Source organism: Colletotrichum destructivum, chromosome 7, assembly GCF_034447905.1.
Source record: "Colletotrichum destructivum chromosome 7, complete sequence".
Classification (NCBI taxonomy): Eukaryota; Fungi; Ascomycota; class Sordariomycetes; order Glomerellales; family Glomerellaceae; genus Colletotrichum; species Colletotrichum destructivum.
Window position 1 is genome coordinate 833,102 of NC_085902.1, and position 20,744 is coordinate 853,845.

Consider the following 20,744-nt stretch of genomic DNA (forward strand, 5'->3'; position numbering starts at 1 on the left):
CCTCCTCCTGCTGACCTCCTCTGGCCATTGACATGCAACAAACCGCAACAAGGTTACCTTATTCCGGCACTCTTCCCCAAGTTCTAACCGCCCTGCGCCATTCCGTCATCCAGTCACCCTTGCCCAGAGAATCGCATTTGGTTCCTCATCTCCGGCCTCGCCTTGTCTTGATCAACGAGAGAAGGTCCGAAGCTTCGTTCAAGAACCCGCCCATGCCGGCTCCTCATCACCCTCACCTATGGTTATCCTTGTCTCGGTCTCGCCCTCCTCCAGCTTCCTCACCGTCTCGCACCGCACTACTGTTACCCGTTGGTCTGGAGAACCCGAAGGCTCAGGAGGCCTTGGCTGGAAACTATGGCCACTAACACCACTGCCACTGCCACCGGCATCCGAAACTAGGATGTGGTTCAAGTTGAAAGCCTGGTGCCGCTGACGCTACAAGCCAATGACCTCGGCCCTGGCAATCATAGGGGTCGTCGCCCTTTGCATCACAGACTTTGTCGACCGTCTCTGCATCCTCGTCTCCGCCGTCACAGGGGCGCCAAGGTTGGCATTCGCACTTTCATACAGGAACTACCCGCTCTCAAGAGGGGGGGACAATCGACCGCTTTGATATCCAAAACAAAACAAAAACCGACCAACAATTCGTTGCAGCACCAGGTCCATCCCACGCTCGACTTTTTTTACCCAAGAGCCTCTTTCCATGCCATACCACAGAAGTTGGGCACCCCATACCTTCTTCCACTAGTCATGCCGTACAGGCCGTAAACCGAGTCCTTCCGGGCGGGCCACGTCAAGGTGTTCGTTCTGGTCGACATGTAGAATCTCACGGCCCTGTTTCACGAGGACATCGTCGCCAGGGGTACCGACCACACATCCGACAAGACGGCCTGCTCGTTGAAGTGACTGTCCGCCATCAATAGCGAGGACACGAGGACACCCTGTCCACCTACAGCCACGATCTTGCGCTGCGGGGATCCAGAAACTGCTTTCGTGACGGCAGCCATTTGGCTTGGCAGAAGGGCGATCGGACGGAATCACCAGTCCTCTGGATAGTCGGGCGGTCAAAGTCAACATGCTGCTCACTCGGCCGTCTACTCGGCCGTCTGTCCTCATCCGTCATGGGATGCGGGACTTGGCTGACCAGCTGACAACCACCAGCGGGCTCGGGCAACACGGTACTGTCGAAGAGAGCGAGGGGGGCCCCGTCCTAACGTCGTCTGCATGCTTCGCGCATACCCATTCCACCCCCTGAGCTCCGATCTCATCCAAGAGCGCTGGAAGCGATCCAATACCCATCTCACGGCAAAGCCTGCCAATATTGGAGTGGGCTTTCGCTGTTGCTCCCTGGACGATGCGGGCTTCTAGGCTACCCCCAACATCCTGGACTCCATCCTAGGTTAGATAGGGGCGACGACACACCTGAGATCCTTCACCTCGTTGGGCTACTGGGACAATTGGGAAATAGCCTGATCACCCAGACAATCAATTCACTGACCAGATTGATTGTGTTGTGGACAAAGCCCTTGGGCATTTCCATGCCTTCTGTCTTGTTATCGACGCATTCAACGGGAGAAGCCACGAGTCTATAATTGTCCGAGCTCCAATAACACTGTGCGGCAGGCACCTCAATCTCTGGGTACTGGCTACATGTACCCGAGAGTCTCCTCAGCCTTACTTAACAACCTCAATACGTGAGCATGCTAGGCTCATAAAACAACAATGCCAACCATCTGTACGTTGAGCTTGGCGTGGAAGATTGGCTTGCTACCGATCATGACTCCACGTCCCTTAGCTCTGACGTCAGGGAAGAGATCAAGAAGGGTGTCTCAAAATCCCATGGAACGTCTTTATCTCGTGACTGCCGAGGCAGGGCGTGGCCACTCGCCTCTGATACAGTTCTGGTTCCTGCAGGGCCAGGCCGTTACTGGATGGACTTGGCACTCTTCGCAGCGGCCGAGACACTCGGTGGGTGCTTAAAAATATACCCGCCACCGTAAATCCGTTCTACGCCGGCAAACTCACCCTAAGTAAGTTACAATAAGACCAGGGCATCGCTTGGGAGGCATTCGGATGGGGTTGTTTTCCCCCTCAGTTCGTGTCTCGACGAGGTCGCTGAGCCAGTCATCTTCGAAGAGTCTGACACCAATATCGATGTCGATGGGATTCTAGTCAAGCTGTCTTTCATACTGGGAAGCTATCGAAGGCTGGCATATGCCCTCGACTACTCCATCACCCTTGTCCACGATTCCAGTCGCAACCCACCCCCCTCTTAATTATTTTTACATAATATAAGCCAGAATGAATTCAGGCTTGAGTGCCCCGGAGTCCACGTTAAATGCCACGGGGCCGAACCGTTGTACTCTTCCCTGCCGCAGTTCGAAGCGATCTGCGGACCGAATGTCAAGACCGCGAAGAGTTGCTGCTTAAGGCTGGGGCGGTCCGGACACGCGGGATGCACACGGTCTGAGGTTGTAGACCTCATGGAGTAGATCTTGCTATTGAACCCGACAAAGGCGGCAGTTAAGGGAGTGGCCCCTCTGATACAGCTGGCAGGTTACTATGTTGAAGTAATGGTCAAGATAGGGAACTCGGATTTCTTTATGTGAATCATTTAGCAGCTTCACTTATGTCACCAATCGCATTTCCCAGCTATTAATAACCCATGATCACAAGCGACTTGATCTCTCATCTGATATGTTTGCTCCCTCAGTTACCTAGCCAGAAGAGCACAAAAGATTATAAGTAGTTGAGTACTTCGACAAGCAATAACGCGTCGAAAGCGTCTGAGCTACCCGTCAGAAATTAAAGTACCATTAAAGGCAACAAAGCATACCTATCACAGTACCTACACCTCGTGATTATGAATTTGGCCAGGTTTCGGAACAGCGACTCCCAAGCCACATTGCGTAAGGTTAAAGTGGTAAGGTTGGGTTCGAGATGTGTAGTCTGGCTCTGAGCAGGCTCATTGATCTTGTGAGATACCTTGTACGAGTGAAATGTGGTCGTGCGAGAGCCAGAGAAGGCCGGCACACTGCCACACTGCTACACCGCCACATAACCCCACCGCCACACCGAAGTCGATGGAAGGGAATGGGAGCTTCAAGGTGGAGACTTCGCATCCAATTGCCGTGGCCGCAGGAAGAGCAGTTCCTTCCCTTCTAGCGCACTGCATACGTAGGTACTCAGGTACCTGCTTAAGTGAGATTACCAAGAAAGTATACCTACTCCCCGACCGGCGGAGCGATAGTCCCCACCACAAACGTCACGTCACGGCCCCTTCGCTGCTGTCTCTTCCCGTCCCGAAAAAAGGGTACCTCCCCCAGCTTCCACCCCATCAGCACCACGGCTGACGACTTGACGGATGCGCTTCTCTTTTCCCCCAAAGAGTCGCAGTGTAATGTGAAGGGTTCGCTTGGATACCTGCATCACTTTCAACCACAAGCTTTCGCCATCCCAACAAATCGCCTCTTGCTTCCTGTCATACCACTTTCCCCTAACATTCCCCGCCATTGCCTACCTATTCCGCAGTGGCGACCTGCCTATGTGCTTTTTTATTGCACTTGGAGATGACTATGCACCTTCTCCATCGAATGTACATCATTTAGCGTGGGTACGTATGTTCCTTTCCTCAGCTTTCATTCACCACCAGACACCTGACGGAGGCCGGTCACCCTCACAAATCAAAGCCGAATAGAGGATACGCAGAGGCAACTCCCCAGATCTCCTCTAATTGGCCGTGCCTTTCGGGACAAAGTAGAAGAAGAAGCAAGCTGTGGTACTAACTAACGTTGTCTGTGTAGACCCCCAAGTTGTCCCATCATTTCAGCATTCCTTGCCTACCCACCTTACTTGACCTGCCTAATACACACTACACCGTCGTATCGCACCTTCCACCTCCGCCGATAACGATCGTGCTCCAACGTCGATTCGGCTGACGTTTCCATCATTCACCAACAGCAGCAGCTCTGCACTCGGCCGCAGTAGCTAGTGAACGTCCCTCCCCGCAGGAAGACTCTCCTACGGTTTTCTTTTCTTTTTGCAATCACCGACCCTGCAAAGTACTGGACGACCAGTAACAGAACTTCTCAAGCCTCCGCCACTCGGCGAAATTGCGACATCGCTCAAAAGCTTCCTTACTCCACACGACTTGATCTCCCAAAATCATTCAGACTGGCGTTCAGAGCACTTCGCGCTGCCGGCCTCGCTGTAGGCCTTGGACTCACCGCCTTAGCAGCCTACCAGCGCAACCAGGCCGAAATGGAGTCCCACAACACCAGAGGTGGACACCTGGATGCAACGGCTGGCCGGGAGGTGGTATACTGCCATGCCTGCTCGCACGAGTGGTGGCAAGATGAGCACGGCCTGCAGTGTCCTCGCTGCGACAGCGAAATCACAGAGATCGTACGTCATATCCCTCCGCATCGCCTACGTTAGCGGCTTTTGCTAACAACTGCTCAGGTCTCTCCAGAGAACGACCCTAGAGAGATTGAAGACGGTCCTCCGCTCCATGATTCCCCAAGTCGCAGAGGGAGATATGACGACGACTCCGATCCCGAGGAGGCCGATATAGAGGAGCACTTGCACCGCGGCCCTGGCGGTTTCGTCGTTCACCGGACCATATGGGACAACTCTCAGCGGCCCAGTCAGAGCCCCAACCCGAACACACGCCAGCCTCCGGACGCGAATGATGGCGACCAAATCATTCGCCGCTTCATCGACATGGTCAACGACTTTGGCTTGGGCATGCCCCCGCGACCGCCCGATGAAACCCGCCCCCCTGGCTTCGCTGGCGGCGGTCTCTTTGGCGGCCCGGCCAATGTACGCACCTATCACAGAGCTGGTCCGGGAGGCACCACAAGCTTCACGATCGCTACCGGGCCCATCCACATCCAACAAGGAGGTGTCCGCTCCCCCGTTGGGCCCGGAAGCGATCCCTTCCAGTCGTACGTCCGCCTCAACAGCCCTCGTGGCCAGTCGCCTTCTGGATCTCGAATCACGATGGTCTCCATCAGAACGAGTGCTAACCAGGCTCCCAGTATCTTCAGCAGCGTGCTTGCCGGAGCAGGACCTCCCCAGCCCGGAGGGACGTCTGGCCAAGGTCAAGATCAGGATCAGGGGGCGCCTGGCGGAGCGCCCACGCTCCTCCAGGAGATCCTTAGCATGCTCAACCCGGCCAATGCCTCTCATGGTGATGCCGTGTACACTCAAGAGGCCTTGGACCGCATCATCTCGCAGTTGATGGAGCAAAACCCGCAGAACAATGCTGCACCCCCGGCGACTGAAGACGCTCTTCGCAAGTTGGAGCGCAAGAAGGTGGACAAGGAGATGTTGGGTCCTGATGGCAAGACCGAGTGTACCATCTGCATCGACGGGTTTAGTGAGGGCGATGACGCCACGGTGTTGCCCTGCAAGCACTGGTTCCATGACCAGTGCGTTGTAATGTGGTTGAAGGAGCACAACACCTGTCCGATATGCCGCACCCCTATCGAAAAGCCCAGCAGCGGCAACGCCAATAATGTTAACGCGAGCGGACCGAACACGATCCCGAACGCTAATGCTTCTCAGCGTGCACCCACCGAGGCGACTGGCTCATCAGAAAGCTCACACCACCCCTTCGACTGGGGTGATGCGCCGCCTGGAATGCCCGGTCATTGGGGAGCTACAGCTTTCTCTCCCCGACCGCCCTATTACCAGCAAACCCCTCCGGTCCCCGATGCCTCCACCCGACCCCAGAGATCGCCCATGACCAACTGGGACGTGCCCTTCCCTGTTTATGGAAGTTCTAGCACAGGCCGGGACGAGGCTTTCAATACTGACCTGCCTTCGCGTCCCCGAGAAGCAGGCCGGACGCCCAGCTTCCCGTCTCGACGGGACTCTCATTCGCCCCCAAGCATTCGCCGGCATCAGTCTGATTCATCCCGAGCTAGGCAGCGGAGCCCGTCGTCAGGTAACTGGGACCGCGATCGCGATAATAACCAGGACACTGGTTCAAACCATGGTCCGCTGAACTGGCTGAGACACCAGTTCTCCCGAGGACCTGGCTCCGGGGACAACACACGAGAGCGACGGAGACCATAATTTCGCTAAAGTGGTCCTGTGCGGGCTGGGAGCGTCTTGCAAAGGCTTGGATGTCCCGCGTGGGTCAAGCCTACAGGCGGCGAATTACGAATTACGAAGAGGGTTTGATAGCGTTCAGCTTTGGTCATCTGTGGCCTTTTTCTTGAAGCAGACTAAGTTTTGGGGCCGGGCGTACTTCGACTTGGGATGTGCATTGTGTACATAATAGGGCAGCTCATCACACAGAACGTAGCGGGACAGTTTCACTCGGCGAAGAGCCAGGTTACACAGGCCGAGACCGCAGTTTGCAATTAGAACTTGATCACTAGGCTTCCCATCTACCAACGTGATGCTTGGCTATGTTTGCTTGACCCCTAGCGGACGAATTGGAGCTCGCCTTCTATTTTTCGTGTGGGCTGTTAAATATTCACGGAGACCATGCGGTTCCGCATGATGGAGCAACCACTTTGAGCGTAGACTGGATTGATGGATCGAGTCGTCAATTCGCTGATACATTGAGAGTTTGTCCATCTCGCGATTCCAATACCATCCTACTATCCGTATCTGGGTTAACACAGCAAAAGGGCGGATCTATGCCCACGTCCCATATTCCCGAGCCGAGCACGACCACGAGACCGGTGGACGACATAGGCTTGATTGGTCTTGCGGTAGATAAAGGCCGCTCTCAAGTCTCGATCGAGGGATAGTTGACCGGCAGTCTCGCAGCAAAGCGTTCGAGATTAGGTATGAGATTCTGTGATGAGATGCCCCCCGAGGAGACGGTAAGGCGGAGCCGAGTTGCGTATACGCCTGCTACACTGAAGAAGAAAAAGAAGCCGTTTTCATGTCCATACAAATACACATTACCGAAGGAGAGAAACTGAAGGAGGGAAGGGGGGGAGAGGTTGTATCGAACATTCTCTCGCGCCGCCGTTTCCTTTTTGTTCCTTTACACCACATGTCCCTATTTCTCCCCCACAAACACACACACTCCCTTCCTCTCTCTCTCTCTCTCTCTCTCTCTCTCTCTCTCTCTCCCTTTAGAGGGTGCTGAAAAAGATTTATCTCCTCTTGACGTTCCTCATGAGGAAGGCGCCGACGACGCCGGCGGCGACGGCTACGCCGCTGATGATGGCGACTCCCATAAGGCCCTCCTTGGCGACCTTGTCGTCGACGAGCTGGCGCAGGTTCGAGGCCTGCAGGTTAGCGGGCTCCTTGTCGAGGAGGAGGTCGTTGTAGCGGCGGGCCTCGGCGTAGTTGCCGAGCTTGTAGTTGCCGAGGGCGAGGTAGTAGAGGCACTCGCGGCGGCGCTCGGGAGAGACGCGGAAGATCTCGGAGAGCAGGCGGACGCCGAGCTGCTGGTCGTTGCGGGAGTCGGACTTGACGAGGCCCTGCGGGGACAATTTGACCGTGGTTAGCAGGTTGTCTTTGTGAGGTGTCGGGCTTCGTGAGGAAGGGGGAGTGGGTAGTTTTATCGAAGAGTGATATGGGCTGAGGAGGTTCTGAAAGAGAGCAAGGGAGATGGATGAGAGAAGGGCGTACCCATGCGTAGTTGAACTTTGTCTGGACACCGACCATGTCGCCTTCCTTTTCATACTGGGCGCGGAGGACCTGGAGCTCAGATGCCTTGAGGGGCCTGCAGGTGAGTCGCCGTCAGTCGGACTGTAGGGCATGATCGCGGGATGGGATGGGGATTTGGCTCTGGGACATACGTTTCCGCGTCGAGGGCGTCTGCGTGAACATGATCAAGTCAGCGATCGGTCTTTTTACAGGGCTGTTGTGCCGGTGCGTTGCGAAGCTGGCCGGCAGGGAGGAGGAGCGGCGGTGGTGGTAGTTGTGGTGGACTTACAAGGCAGATCGACCATTTTTGCGTGATGCTGTCGTGCGACAGACTGCTCTTTTATTCTTCTTTTTTTCTCTTTTCTTCTCCCCTTCTCTCTCGCGTGTCTGGTCTCGGGCTCTCTCAAATAAAGCGTGGTCAGGACCTCTCGTTGTTGTGGTCGTTGTTCGTGGACTGGCTGTCGTTGGTCTGCCGATATCGAGTTGTTGGATGTAGGTTTGAAGGTGGTACTGGCAATCCTAAGTAAACCTGCTTCCGAGAGGCGGAGTGGCTTGAAGCTCTGACATCTGAAGATGTGTGGGGGGGATGGGTGGGTGGCGGATGACGACTGCTGCGCGCGGGCGACGGCGGCGGCGGCGTGCACTGAGCTGGAGTAGAGACCCGCTTTGCCGCTGTCCCGCGGCCTGCCTGGAGGGGAGTGACCACTGCCTACCGCCCACTGACCACTGACAGACAGGGATGGTCAGCCGATTGTCGTCCCGGTGATAACGGGCAGCCGATAAGCCTGTTTCTTTTTGTTTGTTCCACATCGGGCTTGGGCCAATGTCTTTTTCCAGAACCCTCTTCGCCCATTCGAATCAATCCAACCGGATCGGCGACAAACACTCCTCGCGAATTTACGAAAGAACGCGCCCTGACGAAACCGCCGGCCGCGTATCCTGCGGCGAGATTCGAACACAATCAACACTTTCCACAACTCAACCACACACACACACATACACACAAACCCGAACAGGAAGAAATCAGCCAAGATGCTTCTAGCAGAGGAGCCCGCGACGGTAACACACCCCACCTTACTTCACTACCCCCAAATTGTTGAATGTCACTGCTTGGGAAGAGATCTATTCCCTACTGACATGGCCTCGCAGCTCATCCGCCACACCATCGACAACTTCAACATCCATCCCGACAAGCAAGCCGTCGCGCGCATCAATGAATCCCTTGCGACCCTCCAGCAGGCCCGCGAGCTGCGCCTGCGCGAGGCCGAAAATGCCCTCAAGAGTACGTCAACAATAGCAATAAAACCCTTCGAACCAGTCCTATCTGGCCGCCGCCGCCGCCGCCTTCGAAAGCGCGGCACGCACTATATCCCTTCCCTTCCCTTCCCATCCCCTCCACTCTCCTCCATACAGAAATGAAGGAAGCCGTGCTGACATGCTTCCCCCCTCGCAGAGCTTTCCCGCCAGCTAAACACAATGGCCTCCCAGCACGCCGAGCTCACGTCGCAGCACTCGTCGACCGCGCACGCCTCGGAGATCGCTCGCCTCGACACGACAAAGTTCCGGACCGCGAAGGCCGCCTCAGACGCCGAGATGGAGGCCGAGCGCCTCGCCCAGCAGGCTGCCGACCTCAACGCGCGCCTCCAGGAGCTCGAGATCCAGGGGCTTGACGGCTCCGCCGACGACCAGGCCCGCCGCCGCGACCCCGTCGACGACGAGGTGCTGCTGCGCCTCAAGGTCTACCGCAGCCTCGGCATCGAGATCGAGCGCGACGGTCGGGACGGCGGCGGCGGCGAGTTCACCCGCGCCGTCGTCCGCAACGACCGCAAGGGCGACGTGCACGTCGTCAACATGGACAAGAAGTTTTCAAAGTTCTTTTACGCAAACTACTTTTGGCAGACGCTGTAGGTGAGGGGTTTGGTAGTGGTTATCTTTTGGCAGGGTGGGGGGGTTTGTTCTTCTTCGTCGGCGAATTTCTTGCTTGGAGTGATGAAGGCGTTTCGGGGGTTCATGATAAGGATACCACGTCTGGGATACAAGACGATTGTTTTCGCTCGCTCCGCTTCAAATCTATGATTCTATCTCTTGACACAACATGCCTTGTGCCACTGTGGAAAACAACAATCGCCACTGGGGATTTATCGCTGGGAAATCATCACTGTGGAATCGGTGGCCTATAGTCATCCATGATGCATTTCGTGGTTGATCCGTCCATTTGGGCTATGGGATGAGATGTGATACAGCCATAAAAAATAAAACATATAACGCCTGATGACTCCCAAACCCGATTCGTATCTTAATCGCGGCTGGTCTTGCCTGGCCGCACGACGTTGCCATTGCCTCCTGTAGGTTGTGTTCCATCATTGTGTATATCCCGTTTCTACTGGGCCCTCCCTCCCCATTGCCTGGTCAAGGGGCCAACCCCGTAACCTCGACTCCTTGGCTTGACATAGGAAAGATACCATTGACAACTCTCGTACACCGCCCGCTTTCAAAGGGGCATACTTTTCTGTGGTCATCATATTGGGAGGAGACCGGGAGAATGAGCCTCATCGTCCTGCCTCTCCATCCTTTCCGTTTTCTTTTCAGACTCTCATTAATGGTAAATAAAAAAGACTTTTGACTTCCTGCCAGGGCGGAAGCTTCCCCTCATGCCACGGCAACTTTCCTCGCAGCCTTTGGCGATGATAAAGATGGGAAGTAGTCTCCGTCCATGCCGTCAAGCGCCGTAAAAGCGATGTGTGAGTTTGTCGGAGTGCGCGCCCGGGAGCTGTTTGGTGACACGATTGCAGTGAAGCCGCCACGATTGCTTTCCGGACTCCGGTTGCGGCCCCCTTTCATCATGAGGTAGCCATCACCACCGCCAGGGGTGGTAGGCCCGCCGCTTGGGGTCCGGTGATGGTGTCGTTGATATTGGCGATCAGGCAGCTCGAGACGTGAGTTGATTGTCATCCACAACTCATCGTCGTTGCCGTTTCCTAGCCGCCAGCCGCCGACGCCTTCGTAGTCGCGGTCGATTCCGACAGAGGGGAAGAGGCCAAGGCCGCCCGACTCTGAAATGGGTGTTATTGTGCCGACGGAGACGGCAGACGCTGAAGATGGACGTCTTGTGCGACGCGAAGCCGAACGCCGGGTGGGTGTTAGGGACGGCGAGGGGCTGCCGGACGCCGGAGCCTTGGATGCATAGGACAGGTACTGGGGGCGGCCGGTGATGTATGACGGCAGGAGGGAGAGGGCAAGATCGAAATACACGAGTATTACTCGGAAGATGAGAACCGTGAAGGCAAGCGTCGTTGTGATGCCGGCGAAAATGGCAAGCGGGACAGTAAAGAGAAAGAGGAAAGGCACGATAAGGGCGTAGACTGGGTTGATGAGAGCCATGGCGGCGGACGCTGCGCAGAACAGTCGGGAGGAGAGAGACGGAGGGAGAGGCTTTGCGTTCGTTGGGTGATTTGTCGGAAGAAACGTCCTCACACCATCTCCTCCGCTTGCTCGAAAACTGGCTGTGGTTTGTGGTTTATCTTTTGGTTGAGGGCAGGCGTGGTGGTTCCGGATGCAACCAAGTATATCCCGGTGGCCGGAATCGTATGATGGGCTCACAGTCGTTTGGTCGGTGGTCCGATCGGTCGATACCGTTGTGATACCCAACCCACTGTCGATGTTTCCCCAATATCTTCCAACAACACAAGAGAAAATGGAGACGCAGGAAAGGGGAAAGGAATTGATGGCGGTGGTGTAGATGGACAGATGGCGACTTTGTACAATGGAATGTCAAGCAACCAAAAGGGAATGGGGGCAGCCAAAAGTCAAAAGTCCGAAAGCATGGCGGACGGCGGGAGAGGCATGCTGAAGAGGATTGGATGAGACGGAGGGGAGCCGGGAGCGAACCTTCAAACCTTGAGGCTGGTGGGCTGGCACTGACTTCCCTGAGTGAGTGGCAGACGAGAGAGGTGGGAGGAAGGGGGGTCTGAACGGCACCGGACGGAGAGGTAGGGGTGTAGTGTACATCGTACGGTACGTCCGCAGACTGCAGACTCGCCGGCCGCACTATGTTTGTCTCTTTCACATGTCCGAGGCTAGCGGCAAAGCACTAGTACCGCTGCCCTTGTCTCCCTTTGGCCATGTCCTGGGCCGTCCTGCCACCCCGAGGGGAGGGGATCGATGCAGTGTAACGCTACTTTAGTAGCAGAAGAAGAAAACTGGGGAAGCCGAGCTGCGCTTTCACAAGCTACATGGTCCTGAGGCGGTACTACACCCGTTGCCAGTGGCTGGGCCGATGGCGATTATGATGGAATGGCCGTGGACTGTCCGGATACCGACGGAGTTTGGTGTGTGATGTACATTGTGTGCTGTGTGTTGCGAATGCATGTCGGGAGTCGCGCCGTCTCTGCCACTCCCTCTGGTGTCTGAATTCTGCGCTCGAGCTTTCGAGTGTTGGGAGAGTTTTTCTGCTCGCCTACGTATGGGGGGGGCACTGGGAAGAACATCAATTCGAGCAACTCAAGCACTTGTCGAGCTTGCGCTGTGTGGCCCCCTCTTTCGTATTCAAAAGGGTCGTCACTCGGGGCTGACTTCAGGCCGTCCAATATCTGCTGTCCAAATCAAAATTCCTGCTGGGGCAGCGGGCGGGGGAAACAGAGTTTGCAGTTCCTGAACGGTACCCTTTCCATGTGAAGAGCAGCGTGTTTCTGACTGACAGAAACGGGTTTTGGGGGGCAAGCGGGAAAAGAGAGTTTGCCAGGTGAATCAGCGTCTTGATTTATGCGCTGCCAGCTCGATGCCACCCCCCATTGATGCGCCTTGGTGGACGAGAGCAACCGAAAAAAGGAAACAAGAGGCGCCAGCTCCGGACTTTGGGACGGGGAACGTTTGTTACATGTGTGAGAGAAAAAGAGTGTGTGACGATACGCTGTTATCTTTGTTGCCTACCACGCCGCAGTGATGCTGGACACAAGCAACATTTGGGCAGAAAGATAAGAGAGGTGTTGGCTTGGTGAGATAAGGTGAATAACTGTCCGAAACCGATCGCCTCGTCTCCGCATCTCCCTTGCCAGGATCAGGACCAGGATCAGGACTAGGGTCAGCGTCGTACCGAAGGTCAAGGTCGGGGAAAAAGAGGACGGCCTCGAGCAGACACCTCGCAAGCCCGGATCACAGAAGTCGCCAGTCTGAGCCTCTCATATACTTGCAACGAGCATGGATGGGTGTGTGGAGTGCTCTTCGCGGGGTTAGAGTAGGTGAATGGTGTGTTTGTCTTTCTCTCCCGTTGGCCAGGCGGTCTCCAGACATATCTCAGGGTAGCAGTAGCAGTTGCAGCAACACGTATGTAGGCTGATGTGTGGTGGAGGAGCTGTAACGACTGTTCCTTTACTTGGCGGGCAAGAACAGCGAGTATGCCTCGCATCGAAACGCCGTTCAGCACGTTGACCTTTCGAAAGACAAAACTATAAGCAGAGTAGCCGCCGGCCGCTCCGGGTTGGTCCTTGACGGAGAGCCGAGATCTATGCGTTTCCCCGCGATATCAGCATCGAGCGGCACTCCTCCAGGCAGAACCCAAATCAACTCAACCCAGAGAGAGGGAGAGGGAAATATGCAGGCCTGATCAAGTTGCCGGGGTGCATGTGTCTGTCGAGCGTCTTTGGTCGCCAATGTCACGTCCTACCCCAGGCTGGCAGACACAGCACGACCATCAGCCGTTGTCTGGGGGCTGTCAGTGTGACATTCCTTGCGAGATTGGCCGTAGTCCATTGGTCCACTGGCCCATACTTTTGTAGGCTTCACAGACAGCGCCATTTTGCAAAAGCCAGACGCCACACCAGAAGCAGGCAGTTGGATCGTCAGAAGCCAGAGCTCCCTGGAGCTCGTCGTCGACCAACGAGTGCAGGCCGCGTGGGGTTCGCGGGACATTTGGACGCATCCGGGTCGACATGTTCGTCTTCCTAGACGCAGCCCTAGCTAGGGCCGATAGACTGGCGGGGACTTTGTGCTCTAGCTACTGGGCGAGCGATCGGGGGCGCGCCCGCCTGGCGTGGTCATGTCCGAATCCGGGCATGCTGATTCGCGAGCTTGGGGTTCACCGGTGAACGTGCTACAGGCGTCAAGGAGCGTGTGTCTGTGTCGTCGCCATGTCTGTGTTGGATGCATCAAGGGCATATTTTCTGCAGCAATGCATGCACTGAGACTTGAAGGCGAGAGCGGTATGGATGCCGAGTCCGGTTGCGGCAACGACAGACATCTGGAGAGGCGGCATGTGTGAATGTCTGAGGTGTTCCTTCGATATGGTGTGATTGATGTGATTGATGGAGGTGTGAGGATGTCTCAGCAAGGAGAGACACGCAGCGACGACCGCATGGTACTGGTGCTTCAGGGGGGAATAAGGGTGGATAAAAGAAGGAAAAAAGAAAAGAGCCGGTTGGGGTAAGGAGCGAGCCACGAGTCCAACGTAGCAAGGGTCTCGACTATCGAGTGTCGAGGGGAATGTGAATGTGACTGTGATTGTGAAGGTACTGATCTGAGTACACAGTCGATGTGTTGTTCGACGGCAGCTCTTTCCCGCTCACTGTCCCCGTCCTTCTGTTCCTTCCCCGTCCGTTCCCGTCGTCCCTGCCCGTCCCCCCTAACAAGGGAAAAGAGACAAATCAAAAGAATGGTTCAAGAAAAGGGAAGCACAGACCATGCCCTCCTTGACATCATCCTGCGATAGCCCCACTAATTCCCTGTTCCAGATGCTCCCGCTCCTGCCTCTGATGCGACTTCCGTCACCACCACTGCCACACCATCATCGCGTCCTTTTGCGTCGTGGACTGGATGATCGAGGTGCTTCACCAACACAGCGAGCACCTCGCTTTTTCGCGCGCGCATTGTGTCGTAGCTTCTTAGCCGGTCAAACTCCATCAGACAAACCCGCCGACCTACTCTCTCATCATTATCGTCTCTGAATCAACACCTTGACGTCGCCAGCCTGGGTAAAAGCGCGCCCTACACACCCTACGCTTCCTCCGCACGCTCAGAGCCGCCGTCGTATGCGCAAACACCACCGCCAACTAAGACCGTCCCAGCGCGCTGCACTCTACCGGTCCCTGCTTACTATCGCCCCCCCAGTACTCCAGTCCCAGCCATTCTGTGCTTGGCACACTTGTTCGAGGTTCCAGGCCTGGTGGTACCTGGGAAGTCGAGTCGAGTCTGGGAGAGGAGAAACGGCGATAATCAAACCCGGCCTGTCATACCATACCATACCACACCCCCCCCCCCCTTCTTTGGACTCTCTCTGGAGCCTCAAAGCAGTGATCACTCCCTGCCTGTTTTGAATCTCGACGATCCCCGTCTCTCCCGCTTCCCCGTCCAGCTCATCCCGGCACACCAAGCTCCGACCCACCCCCGCCCGTCAGTCCAACCCGCGCCATGTGTGGCCAGCATGAAGACGGGGACGCGAACTCCTCCACTGCCGTCATCTCGCCCTCGCCCTCATCGACTCCCTTCCCCTGGGAATCCGGCATCTACGATGCTCATTGCCACCCCACGGATACCATGTCGACCGTTGACCGCATCCCCGCCATGCGCGCCGCTGCTCTAACTGTCATGGCCACCCGGAGCCAAGACCAGGCTCTTGTCGCTGAGGTTGCTGCGTCCCACGGCGTTCGCTCAAAGTACGAGATGTCTCAGGGTCATCTGATCCCCTCCTTTGGCTGGCATCCGTGGTTCTCCTACCAGCTATTCGACGACACCGTGCCCGAGGCTGAGAGGACCTACCCCGAGGGCCAGCCCGACGCGAAGACGCGCCATTACCACGCCGTCCTAGCCCCCGCCCCAGAGGACCCCGACTTTCTCGACGCCTTGCCCACCCCGCGTTCTTTGTCATCCTTTTTGGCCGATACGCGCCGCCGCCTCCAAGACCATCCCCTTGCTCTAGTCGGTGAGGTTGGTCTCGACAAGGCCTTTCGCCTGCCCGAAGGAAGGACCGACGCTGATGAGTCCTCGCGTGACCGGACCCTGACCCCGGGCGGTCGTGAGGGGCGTCGTCTGGCGCCTCAGCATGTCAAGATGCCCCACCAGGTTGCCGTGCTGAAAGCCCAGCTGGCGCTTGCGGGTGAGCTCGGCCGCCCTGTGAGCGTCCATGGCGTCCAGGCCCATGGCCTTCTCCACGATACCCTCTCCTCACTGTGGAAGGGTCACGAGAAGGAGGTCGTCAGCAGGAAAAAGAAGCGCCTCGTTGCCGAGGGAGCCGAGGATTTTGATTCTGACGATGAGCCCGAGGAGGATAACTTTGGCCGAAAAAACGTGCCGCCGAAGCCGTATCCCCCACGAATATGCTTACACTCGTACTCTGGGTCCGCCGAGATGTTGAAGCAGTACACTAACCCGGCCATCCCGGCCCGTGTATTCTTCTCCTTCTCTTCCGCTATTAACTTAGGGACCAAGGCAGGAGCTGACAAAATCGTCGAGGTCCTCCAGGCATGTCCCGACGACAGCCTTCTGGTGGAAAGCGACTTACATATCGCCGGCGAGGAAATGGATGCCAGACTGGAAGAGATGTACCGCAAGGCCTGCGAGGTCAAGGGATGGGGCCTTCAGGAAGGCGTCGAGCGTATAGGGAGGAACTACCGGAACTTCATATTTGGCTGAACACGTCACAGTTGTGGATAGGACGACTATGGCACGGATGCCAGGTTTGCTTCACAATAGCGCAGACTAACAGCAGTCGACCGCACACGCATCACAACATCAGTATCCATCTTGGGCAGGCCGGTTCTGGGCCGTTCATCGAGTAAGGCTACAGAGAGACACAGTTTACTTTGCAGGCTACGCGAAACGGCCGCAACCATCTCCCTTGACTTGTGACATGAACCACTCAACAGCGCCGGCTCCTCCATTGGCTTCACGATGGCCACGAACAAATAAGTCAGACAATGCGATATCAACTGCGGGATAGTCTTCGGGATTACTTCTAAGTGCTGACGTACGTATGCTTGACTTGACCGTATAAAACATATTTGGTCAGGATGACACCGCCGTCTATAGACAGCTCTCGTCTTGAAAAGAGAGAGAGAGAGAGAGAGAGAAAGAGAAACATTGGATCTCAGCTGAACACGCCTTCGTGAATAAAGTATTCTCCTTTGCTTGGCCGCGAACCGACACACACGGGCCGCAAGACGCAAAAGGCGAGCTTATACTCAACCAAACAATACACAAATAAACAAGAGGGGTAAGAGGGTGGTGGGAAAGCATGTCTTATATGCGCGGGATATCTCTACGAAAGTGTCACAAAATAGAACAAAATAGAACAAAAAAGAATTTTAGAAATAAACAAAATGAAACAGGAAGAAAAACCCAGCCATCTTGCCACTCGCAACCGGCGCTCAGTTCTTGGGGTCTCCCAGGACGCTGTCAATGTTAGAGGCCGTCGTGTCCGACGACGCGCCGGGGACGTACTCGGTCGAGCCGGGTGAGTAACTGCTGAAGCCGTCCGAGACGATGACGGCGGGGGCGTGCTCGTCGTACGAGGGGAGCACGTCGTCGCCCATGTACTCGGCGAACGCGGCTGTCGGGCTAGGGGGAGACATCGCAGCCTCGGGGCCTCCCATGGGCATATGCAGACGTTGCCGCTGCTGCTGCTGCTGTCGCTGCCGCTCCTGATCCTGCTGCTCGCGCATCCTCTGCCTCCGCTCCTCGGCGGCGACCATCTCCGTCACGAGCGTCGCGGCGTTGCGGAACTCGGTGATCTCGGACGTCATGCTGTCGACGGTCTCGAAGTCGCCCTCGTCCGGGGAGGAGGAGGACGGACGGGCGTGGGCGCCGCCGGACAGGAAGGCGCGCTTCTCCTCGTCGTCGAAGCCGGCGCCGGGGCCTAGACGATCAGCGAACATGCGCGACCAGAGGTTGGCCAGCGATGCCTTGAAGGCCTCGTTGCGTGCCTCGCGGTGGTCTCGGCGGTGACGAGCGCGGCGGGAGTGCTTGCGCTCGCGGCGGGCTGCCTCGCGACGCGACGAGGAGCGGCGGGAGACGGCGGCGTGCAGGAGGGCGAGGATGCCGACGAGAAGGAAGGACGCGACTGCGATCTTCATGGCAAGGGGCACGTGGGGGCCATGGGGAGGGCCGTGGGGGGGAGGGCCATGGGGCTACAGAATGCTTGTTAGCTGTGGTTGATGGAAAGGCGGAGGCGGAGGGGGTGAAGAAGGGAAATGGGGACTTACGCCGTGGTGAGGATGGGCGCCGTGGGGGTGCGGGCGGCGGTGCTGCGAGCCTTCGGCGCCGAGAGGGTGCTCATGCTCAAAGTCCGGAGGGGGTCCTGGGGGAGGGCCGCCGGGAGGACCGGGAGGGCCACCATGGTGAGAGGGTCCATGAGGAGGCTCATCAAAGGGAGGAGGAGGAGGCGGAGGCGGGCCATGGTGTCCGGGAGGTCCGCGATGAGGCTCATCGAACGGCGGGGGAGGAGGGCCCTCGTGGTGGCCGTGATGAGGACCCTTGGGCGGCTCAGGGGGGCCTTCGGGGGGGCCTTCGGGGGGGCCTTCAGGGGGAGGAGGCGCGCAGTGACAGAAACCCGGGGGCGGTGGGGGCGACGGGAGGGTGTGGTTCCCGTTTGTGTGGTTTCCGTGCTCGGGGAACGGGAAGCCGGGGCACGAGGCCGGAGGACCGTGATGGTGGTCACGCCCCGGGCCGCCGTGACGGCCCTCGCCCTTGCGACGGAAGCCGCCGCCGACGCGGTGCATGAGGGTGTCGATGACGCACTTCAACGAGTCGCACTCCTTGAAGGCGCGGTGACGGCCGCCGCGGTGCGGGACGACGCCGTGGTCACGGGCCAGGCGGGACTCCTTCTCGTGGATGGCGTGTTTCAGGGCGTGCAGCTGGTGGCGGAGGCAGTCGAGCTCGCGCAGCTCTGCGAGGACGTGCTCGTCGTCCTCGGGGGAGGAGGCGGGGCGGCCGGACGGGCGGTGGCGGTGTTCGCCATCACGGTGGTCGCCGGGGTGGTTGTCCGGGTGGTCGCCGACGTGGTGGTGAGGTGGGGGCGGGAAGGGCGGGTTCTCGAGCAGGCCATCCTCATCGTCGCCGGGCCTTGGGTCGTGGTGGTCGAACTCGGGGAGGGCCTTGGACGGGGGCAGAGGCCGGTGGTCCGAGAGGCGGATGTCGCCGACGACCTCGATGATGGCGGCCGGAGCGGTCTGGCGGAAGCGGGCGACGAAGGCGAGGTCGGAGGCTAGGGAGCGGCCGGCGAGGGACTCGAGCGTGAAGCGGAGGAGCTGCTCGTCGCCGGCGCAGGTTGAGGACCAGGAGGCGATGAAGGTGGTGCCGTCGTGGTCGCCGGCGAAGGTTCCGCGGCCGAGTGTGTGACCGCCCTGGGAGAGCGTGTTGTCGTTGACCTTGATGTTCGGGTAGGCACAGGGGGAGGGGGCCTCGAGGACCTGGAGGTGGAGGGTCTGGCATTTGTGTCAGTTGGGGCGATATATCAGGGAAAGGGGGGGCGTTGGGAGAACAAGGCTTACGTATGGCTTGGGCTGGTCCTCGTTGAAGCCTGGAGGGATGTCAAACGTGATGAAGGTCGAGGGCGAGTCGTCTTGAGAGGTTGTTAGTCGTGATGAACGGAACAACTTTTGAGGGGGGGGGGGGTGAAGACGCACGTTGGTCTGCCTTTTCCATGCCAATCCTGGAAGGAGCAGCTCCCACCAGGGCCGGGGCGAGCAGGAGGGCCTGCGCCAGGCCGCGCATGATGGGCGGGCTGATATGACTTGTGGCTTTCCTCTTCAAAAAATTCAACCGAATTGAGGTCCTGTTCACTCTTGTCGGATGATCTTGTCGACTCCTTTGTCTTCTTCAGGTAAAGAAGCGGGACTCGGAAGAGTTACGAATCCACGAGGGCTCACTCGTGTTGAAGGGCCCTTACTGCCTGGAACCAGATCCGGCTCCGAGTCCTTTGGCCGCGACGGGATCGAAGTTGAGGAGGCGAGGTGCGATGAGAGGAAGGCAGTAGACGGAAAGCCAGGTAGACGGGTTGAGATAAAACTGCTGCCTGGATCCGGGGGCGGTAGGTATGTCAAGCTGTCGGGGCGTATGATGATGGTGGTGGTGGTGGTCTGGTCGTTGGTGTGGTTGCGTGTTCCGGCTTGTTTAGTCCAGTCGTCTTACACCGATGTCTCACCCCTCTCTGTATGTGTCGCTTGGCTTCACTCAGGGCGATATATGCTGTAACAGGTGTTCAACAACACGAAAAGAAACACACACACAAAAGTAAACGAGTGAAAGGTATTCACACTTTCCAGAGAAATTGAGAGTAATGAACAACTGAACAGAATCAGAAGAGAGGAGAAGAAAATGAGAGAGATACAGAGAGGGAAAAGACCCAGAGTGAGAGAGTGTGAGTGAGGCAGTGTCAGTGTCCCCCCCCTAGGGCCTGGGGCCGTCCCGGGACGCGCAGTCCCTCTCGCCAAGTGGGCGACATTGGATAACGACGACGACGACGACGGACGTTCAGGGACGTTCAGGGACGTCCAGAGACGAGTTCGCCTAGCCCAGATTGGGGCTGCGCAATCCTCCCGGCGGACTATGCAGCCAGTGGGTCCGTCTTGGCCAATCATGTACTACGAGCTGACGAGTCCTCGCTGTAGTCAATAAGTCATTCACCCCCTTCCCATCTCTGGCCCTTCCGGGGCGTCCCTCCCCTCGTTGTACCTGCTCATAGTCAGAAGTATGACGGGATACCTTGCCGGTCTTGAGCCACATGGGCCAACTACCAGCAGCCCCCGGCCGGCCTCGGAGACTTTTTTTTCTCTTTTTTCTTCTCTTCTTTTGGAATCTCAAGATACCTCACCTCTCTCAGTGTCTGTACCTTACCTCAGGTACTTACCGAACACTACTTGCCCAATGACAACTCGCTCACCTTAAGCCAAACACCGAGTCCATGGCTGGTTGGTGGGGTTGATGCGACAGGTGCTGCTCCAGGCAGTCTTCTCTTCTTTCCCTAGCTCTTGTGTCCATCGCTCTGTGTACGCTTGCTCTCTCTCTCTCTCTCTCTCTCTCTCTCTCTCTCTCTCTCTCTCTCTCTCTCTCTCTCTCTCTCTCTCTCTCTCTCTCTCTCACTCTCTCACACACACACACTCTCTCTCTCTCTCTCCCTCTGCGCTCCGCTCAGTGAG

General features: G+C 57.2%; 10 protein-coding genes across 10 annotated transcripts; 5 read left to right on the forward strand and 5 right to left on the reverse strand.

Annotated features, from left to right (window-relative positions):
* Positions 1–74: 74 nt before the first annotated feature.
* Positions 75–2,380, forward strand: CDEST_10796 (uncharacterized protein). The gene has a single exon (XM_062926952.1). The coding sequence runs from the start codon at positions 446–448 to the stop codon at positions 611–613; it is 168 nt and encodes a 55-aa protein (XP_062783003.1). The 5' UTR covers positions 75–445; the 3' UTR covers positions 614–2,380.
* CDEST_10797 (uncharacterized protein) lies at positions 1,723–2,276 on the forward strand (the record flags this gene model as incomplete). The annotated part of the gene is made up of 2 exons (XM_062926953.1): positions 1,723–1,968; positions 2,046–2,276. The coding sequence occupies 2 exons, from the start codon at positions 1,723–1,725 to the stop codon at positions 2,274–2,276; spliced, it is 477 nt and encodes a 158-aa protein (XP_062783004.1).
* Position 2,381: 1 nt separating the features above from the next.
* Positions 2,382–3,175, reverse strand: CDEST_10798 (uncharacterized protein; the record flags this gene model as incomplete). Its single annotated transcript, XM_062926954.1, has 3 exons — positions 2,382–2,786; positions 2,837–3,045; positions 3,116–3,175. The coding sequence occupies 3 exons, from the start codon at positions 3,173–3,175 to the stop codon at positions 2,714–2,716; spliced, it is 342 nt and encodes a 113-aa protein (XP_062783005.1). The 3' UTR covers positions 2,382–2,713.
* A 146-nt stretch (positions 3,176–3,321) lies between these two features.
* CDEST_10799 (Putative Zinc finger, RING-type) lies at positions 3,322–6,391 on the forward strand. Its single transcript, XM_062926955.1, has 3 exons — positions 3,322–3,613; positions 3,690–4,404; positions 4,462–6,391. The coding sequence occupies exons 2-3, from the start codon at positions 4,261–4,263 to the stop codon at positions 6,079–6,081; spliced, it is 1,764 nt and encodes a 587-aa protein (XP_062783006.1). The 5' UTR covers positions 3,322–3,613; positions 3,690–4,260; the 3' UTR covers positions 6,082–6,391.
* Positions 6,392–6,608: 217 nt separating this feature from the next.
* On the reverse strand, positions 6,609–8,198 carry CDEST_10800 (Putative mitochondria fission 1 protein). The gene is made up of 4 exons (XM_062926956.1): positions 7,910–8,198; positions 7,773–7,791; positions 7,603–7,696; positions 6,609–7,451 (listed from the first exon to the last, which is right to left on the reverse strand). Exons 1-4 carry the CDS (start codon positions 7,923–7,925, stop codon positions 7,122–7,124), a joined length of 459 nt encoding a protein of 152 aa, XP_062783007.1. The 5' UTR covers positions 7,926–8,198; the 3' UTR covers positions 6,609–7,121.
* Positions 8,199–8,461: 263 nt separating this feature from the next.
* Positions 8,462–10,251, forward strand: CDEST_10801 (uncharacterized protein). The gene is made up of 3 exons (XM_062926957.1): positions 8,462–8,679; positions 8,770–8,902; positions 9,074–10,251. The coding sequence occupies exons 1-3, from the start codon at positions 8,653–8,655 to the stop codon at positions 9,526–9,528; spliced, it is 615 nt and encodes a 204-aa protein (XP_062783008.1). The 5' UTR covers positions 8,462–8,652; the 3' UTR covers positions 9,529–10,251.
* A 1-nt stretch (position 10,252) lies between these two features.
* Positions 10,253–11,848, reverse strand: CDEST_10802 (uncharacterized protein). The gene has a single exon (XM_062926958.1). The coding sequence runs from the start codon at positions 10,999–11,001 to the stop codon at positions 10,270–10,272; it is 732 nt and encodes a 243-aa protein (XP_062783009.1). The 5' UTR covers positions 11,002–11,848; the 3' UTR covers positions 10,253–10,269.
* Positions 11,849–13,399: 1,551 nt separating this feature from the next.
* Positions 13,400–14,296, reverse strand: CDEST_10803 (uncharacterized protein; the record flags this gene model as incomplete). The annotated part of the gene is made up of 2 exons (XM_062926959.1): positions 13,400–14,167; positions 14,294–14,296. The coding sequence occupies 2 exons, from the start codon at positions 14,294–14,296 to the stop codon at positions 13,718–13,720; spliced, it is 453 nt and encodes a 150-aa protein (XP_062783010.1). The 3' UTR covers positions 13,400–13,717.
* Positions 14,297–14,395: 99 nt separating this feature from the next.
* Positions 14,396–16,652, forward strand: CDEST_10804 (Putative 3'-5' ssDNA/RNA exonuclease TatD, metal-dependent hydrolase). Its single transcript, XM_062926960.1, has one exon. It carries the CDS (start codon positions 15,022–15,024, stop codon positions 16,240–16,242), a length of 1,221 nt encoding a protein of 406 aa, XP_062783011.1. The 5' UTR covers positions 14,396–15,021; the 3' UTR covers positions 16,243–16,652.
* A 1-nt stretch (position 16,653) lies between these two features.
* CDEST_10805 (uncharacterized protein) lies at positions 16,654–20,084 on the reverse strand. The gene is made up of 4 exons (XM_062926961.1): positions 19,233–20,084; positions 19,098–19,168; positions 17,811–19,031; positions 16,654–17,735 (listed from the first exon to the last, which is right to left on the reverse strand). The coding sequence occupies exons 1-4, from the start codon at positions 19,318–19,320 to the stop codon at positions 16,977–16,979; spliced, it is 2,139 nt and encodes a 712-aa protein (XP_062783012.1). The 5' UTR covers positions 19,321–20,084; the 3' UTR covers positions 16,654–16,976.
* Between the last annotated feature and the right edge of the window lie 660 nt (positions 20,085–20,744).

What these genes read in the sequence shown, in the direction of transcription:
- CDEST_10802 (XM_062926958.1), bottom strand. Translation starts at nt 11,001, where the DNA reads ATGGCTCTCATCAACCCAGTCTACGCCCTTATCGTGCCTTTCCTCTTT.
- CDEST_10805 (XM_062926961.1), bottom strand. Translation starts at nt 19,320, where the DNA reads ATGCGCGGCCTGGCGCAGGCCCTCCTGCTCGCCCCGGCCCTGGTGGGA. An exon ending in CATGGAAAAGGCAGACCAAC is followed by an intron (nt 19,169 to 19,232) that starts GTGCGTCTTCAC and finishes CAACCTCTCAAG; the next exon opens with ACGACTCGCCCTCGACCTTC. An exon ending in GCGCCCATCCTCACCACGGC is followed by an intron (nt 17,736 to 17,810) that starts GTAAGTCCCCAT and finishes AGCATTCTGTAG; the next exon opens with CCCCATGGCCCTCCCCCCCA.
- CDEST_10799 (XM_062926955.1), top strand. Translation starts at nt 4,261, where the DNA reads ATGGAGTCCCACAACACCAGAGGTGGACACCTGGATGCAACGGCTGGC. An exon ending in ACAGCGAAATCACAGAGATC is followed by an intron (nt 4,405 to 4,461) that starts GTACGTCATATC and finishes ACAACTGCTCAG; the next exon opens with GTCTCTCCAGAGAACGACCC.
- CDEST_10804 (XM_062926960.1), top strand. Translation starts at nt 15,022, where the DNA reads ATGTGTGGCCAGCATGAAGACGGGGACGCGAACTCCTCCACTGCCGTC.
- CDEST_10800 (XM_062926956.1), bottom strand. An exon ending in CAAAGTTCAACTACGCATGG is followed by an intron (nt 7,452 to 7,602) that starts GTACGCCCTTCT and finishes TTGTCCCCGCAG; the next exon opens with GGCCTCGTCAAGTCCGACTC.
- CDEST_10801 (XM_062926957.1), top strand. Translation starts at nt 8,653, where the DNA reads ATGCTTCTAGCAGAGGAGCCCGCGACG. An exon ending in TAGCAGAGGAGCCCGCGACG is followed by an intron (nt 8,680 to 8,769) that starts GTAACACACCCC and finishes ATGGCCTCGCAG; the next exon opens with CTCATCCGCCACACCATCGA. An exon ending in GGCCGAAAATGCCCTCAAGA is followed by an intron (nt 8,903 to 9,073) that starts GTACGTCAACAA and finishes CCCCCCTCGCAG; the next exon opens with AGCTTTCCCGCCAGCTAAAC.
- CDEST_10796 (XM_062926952.1), top strand. Translation starts at nt 446, where the DNA reads ATGACCTCGGCCCTGGCAATCATAGGGGTCGTCGCCCTTTGCATCACA.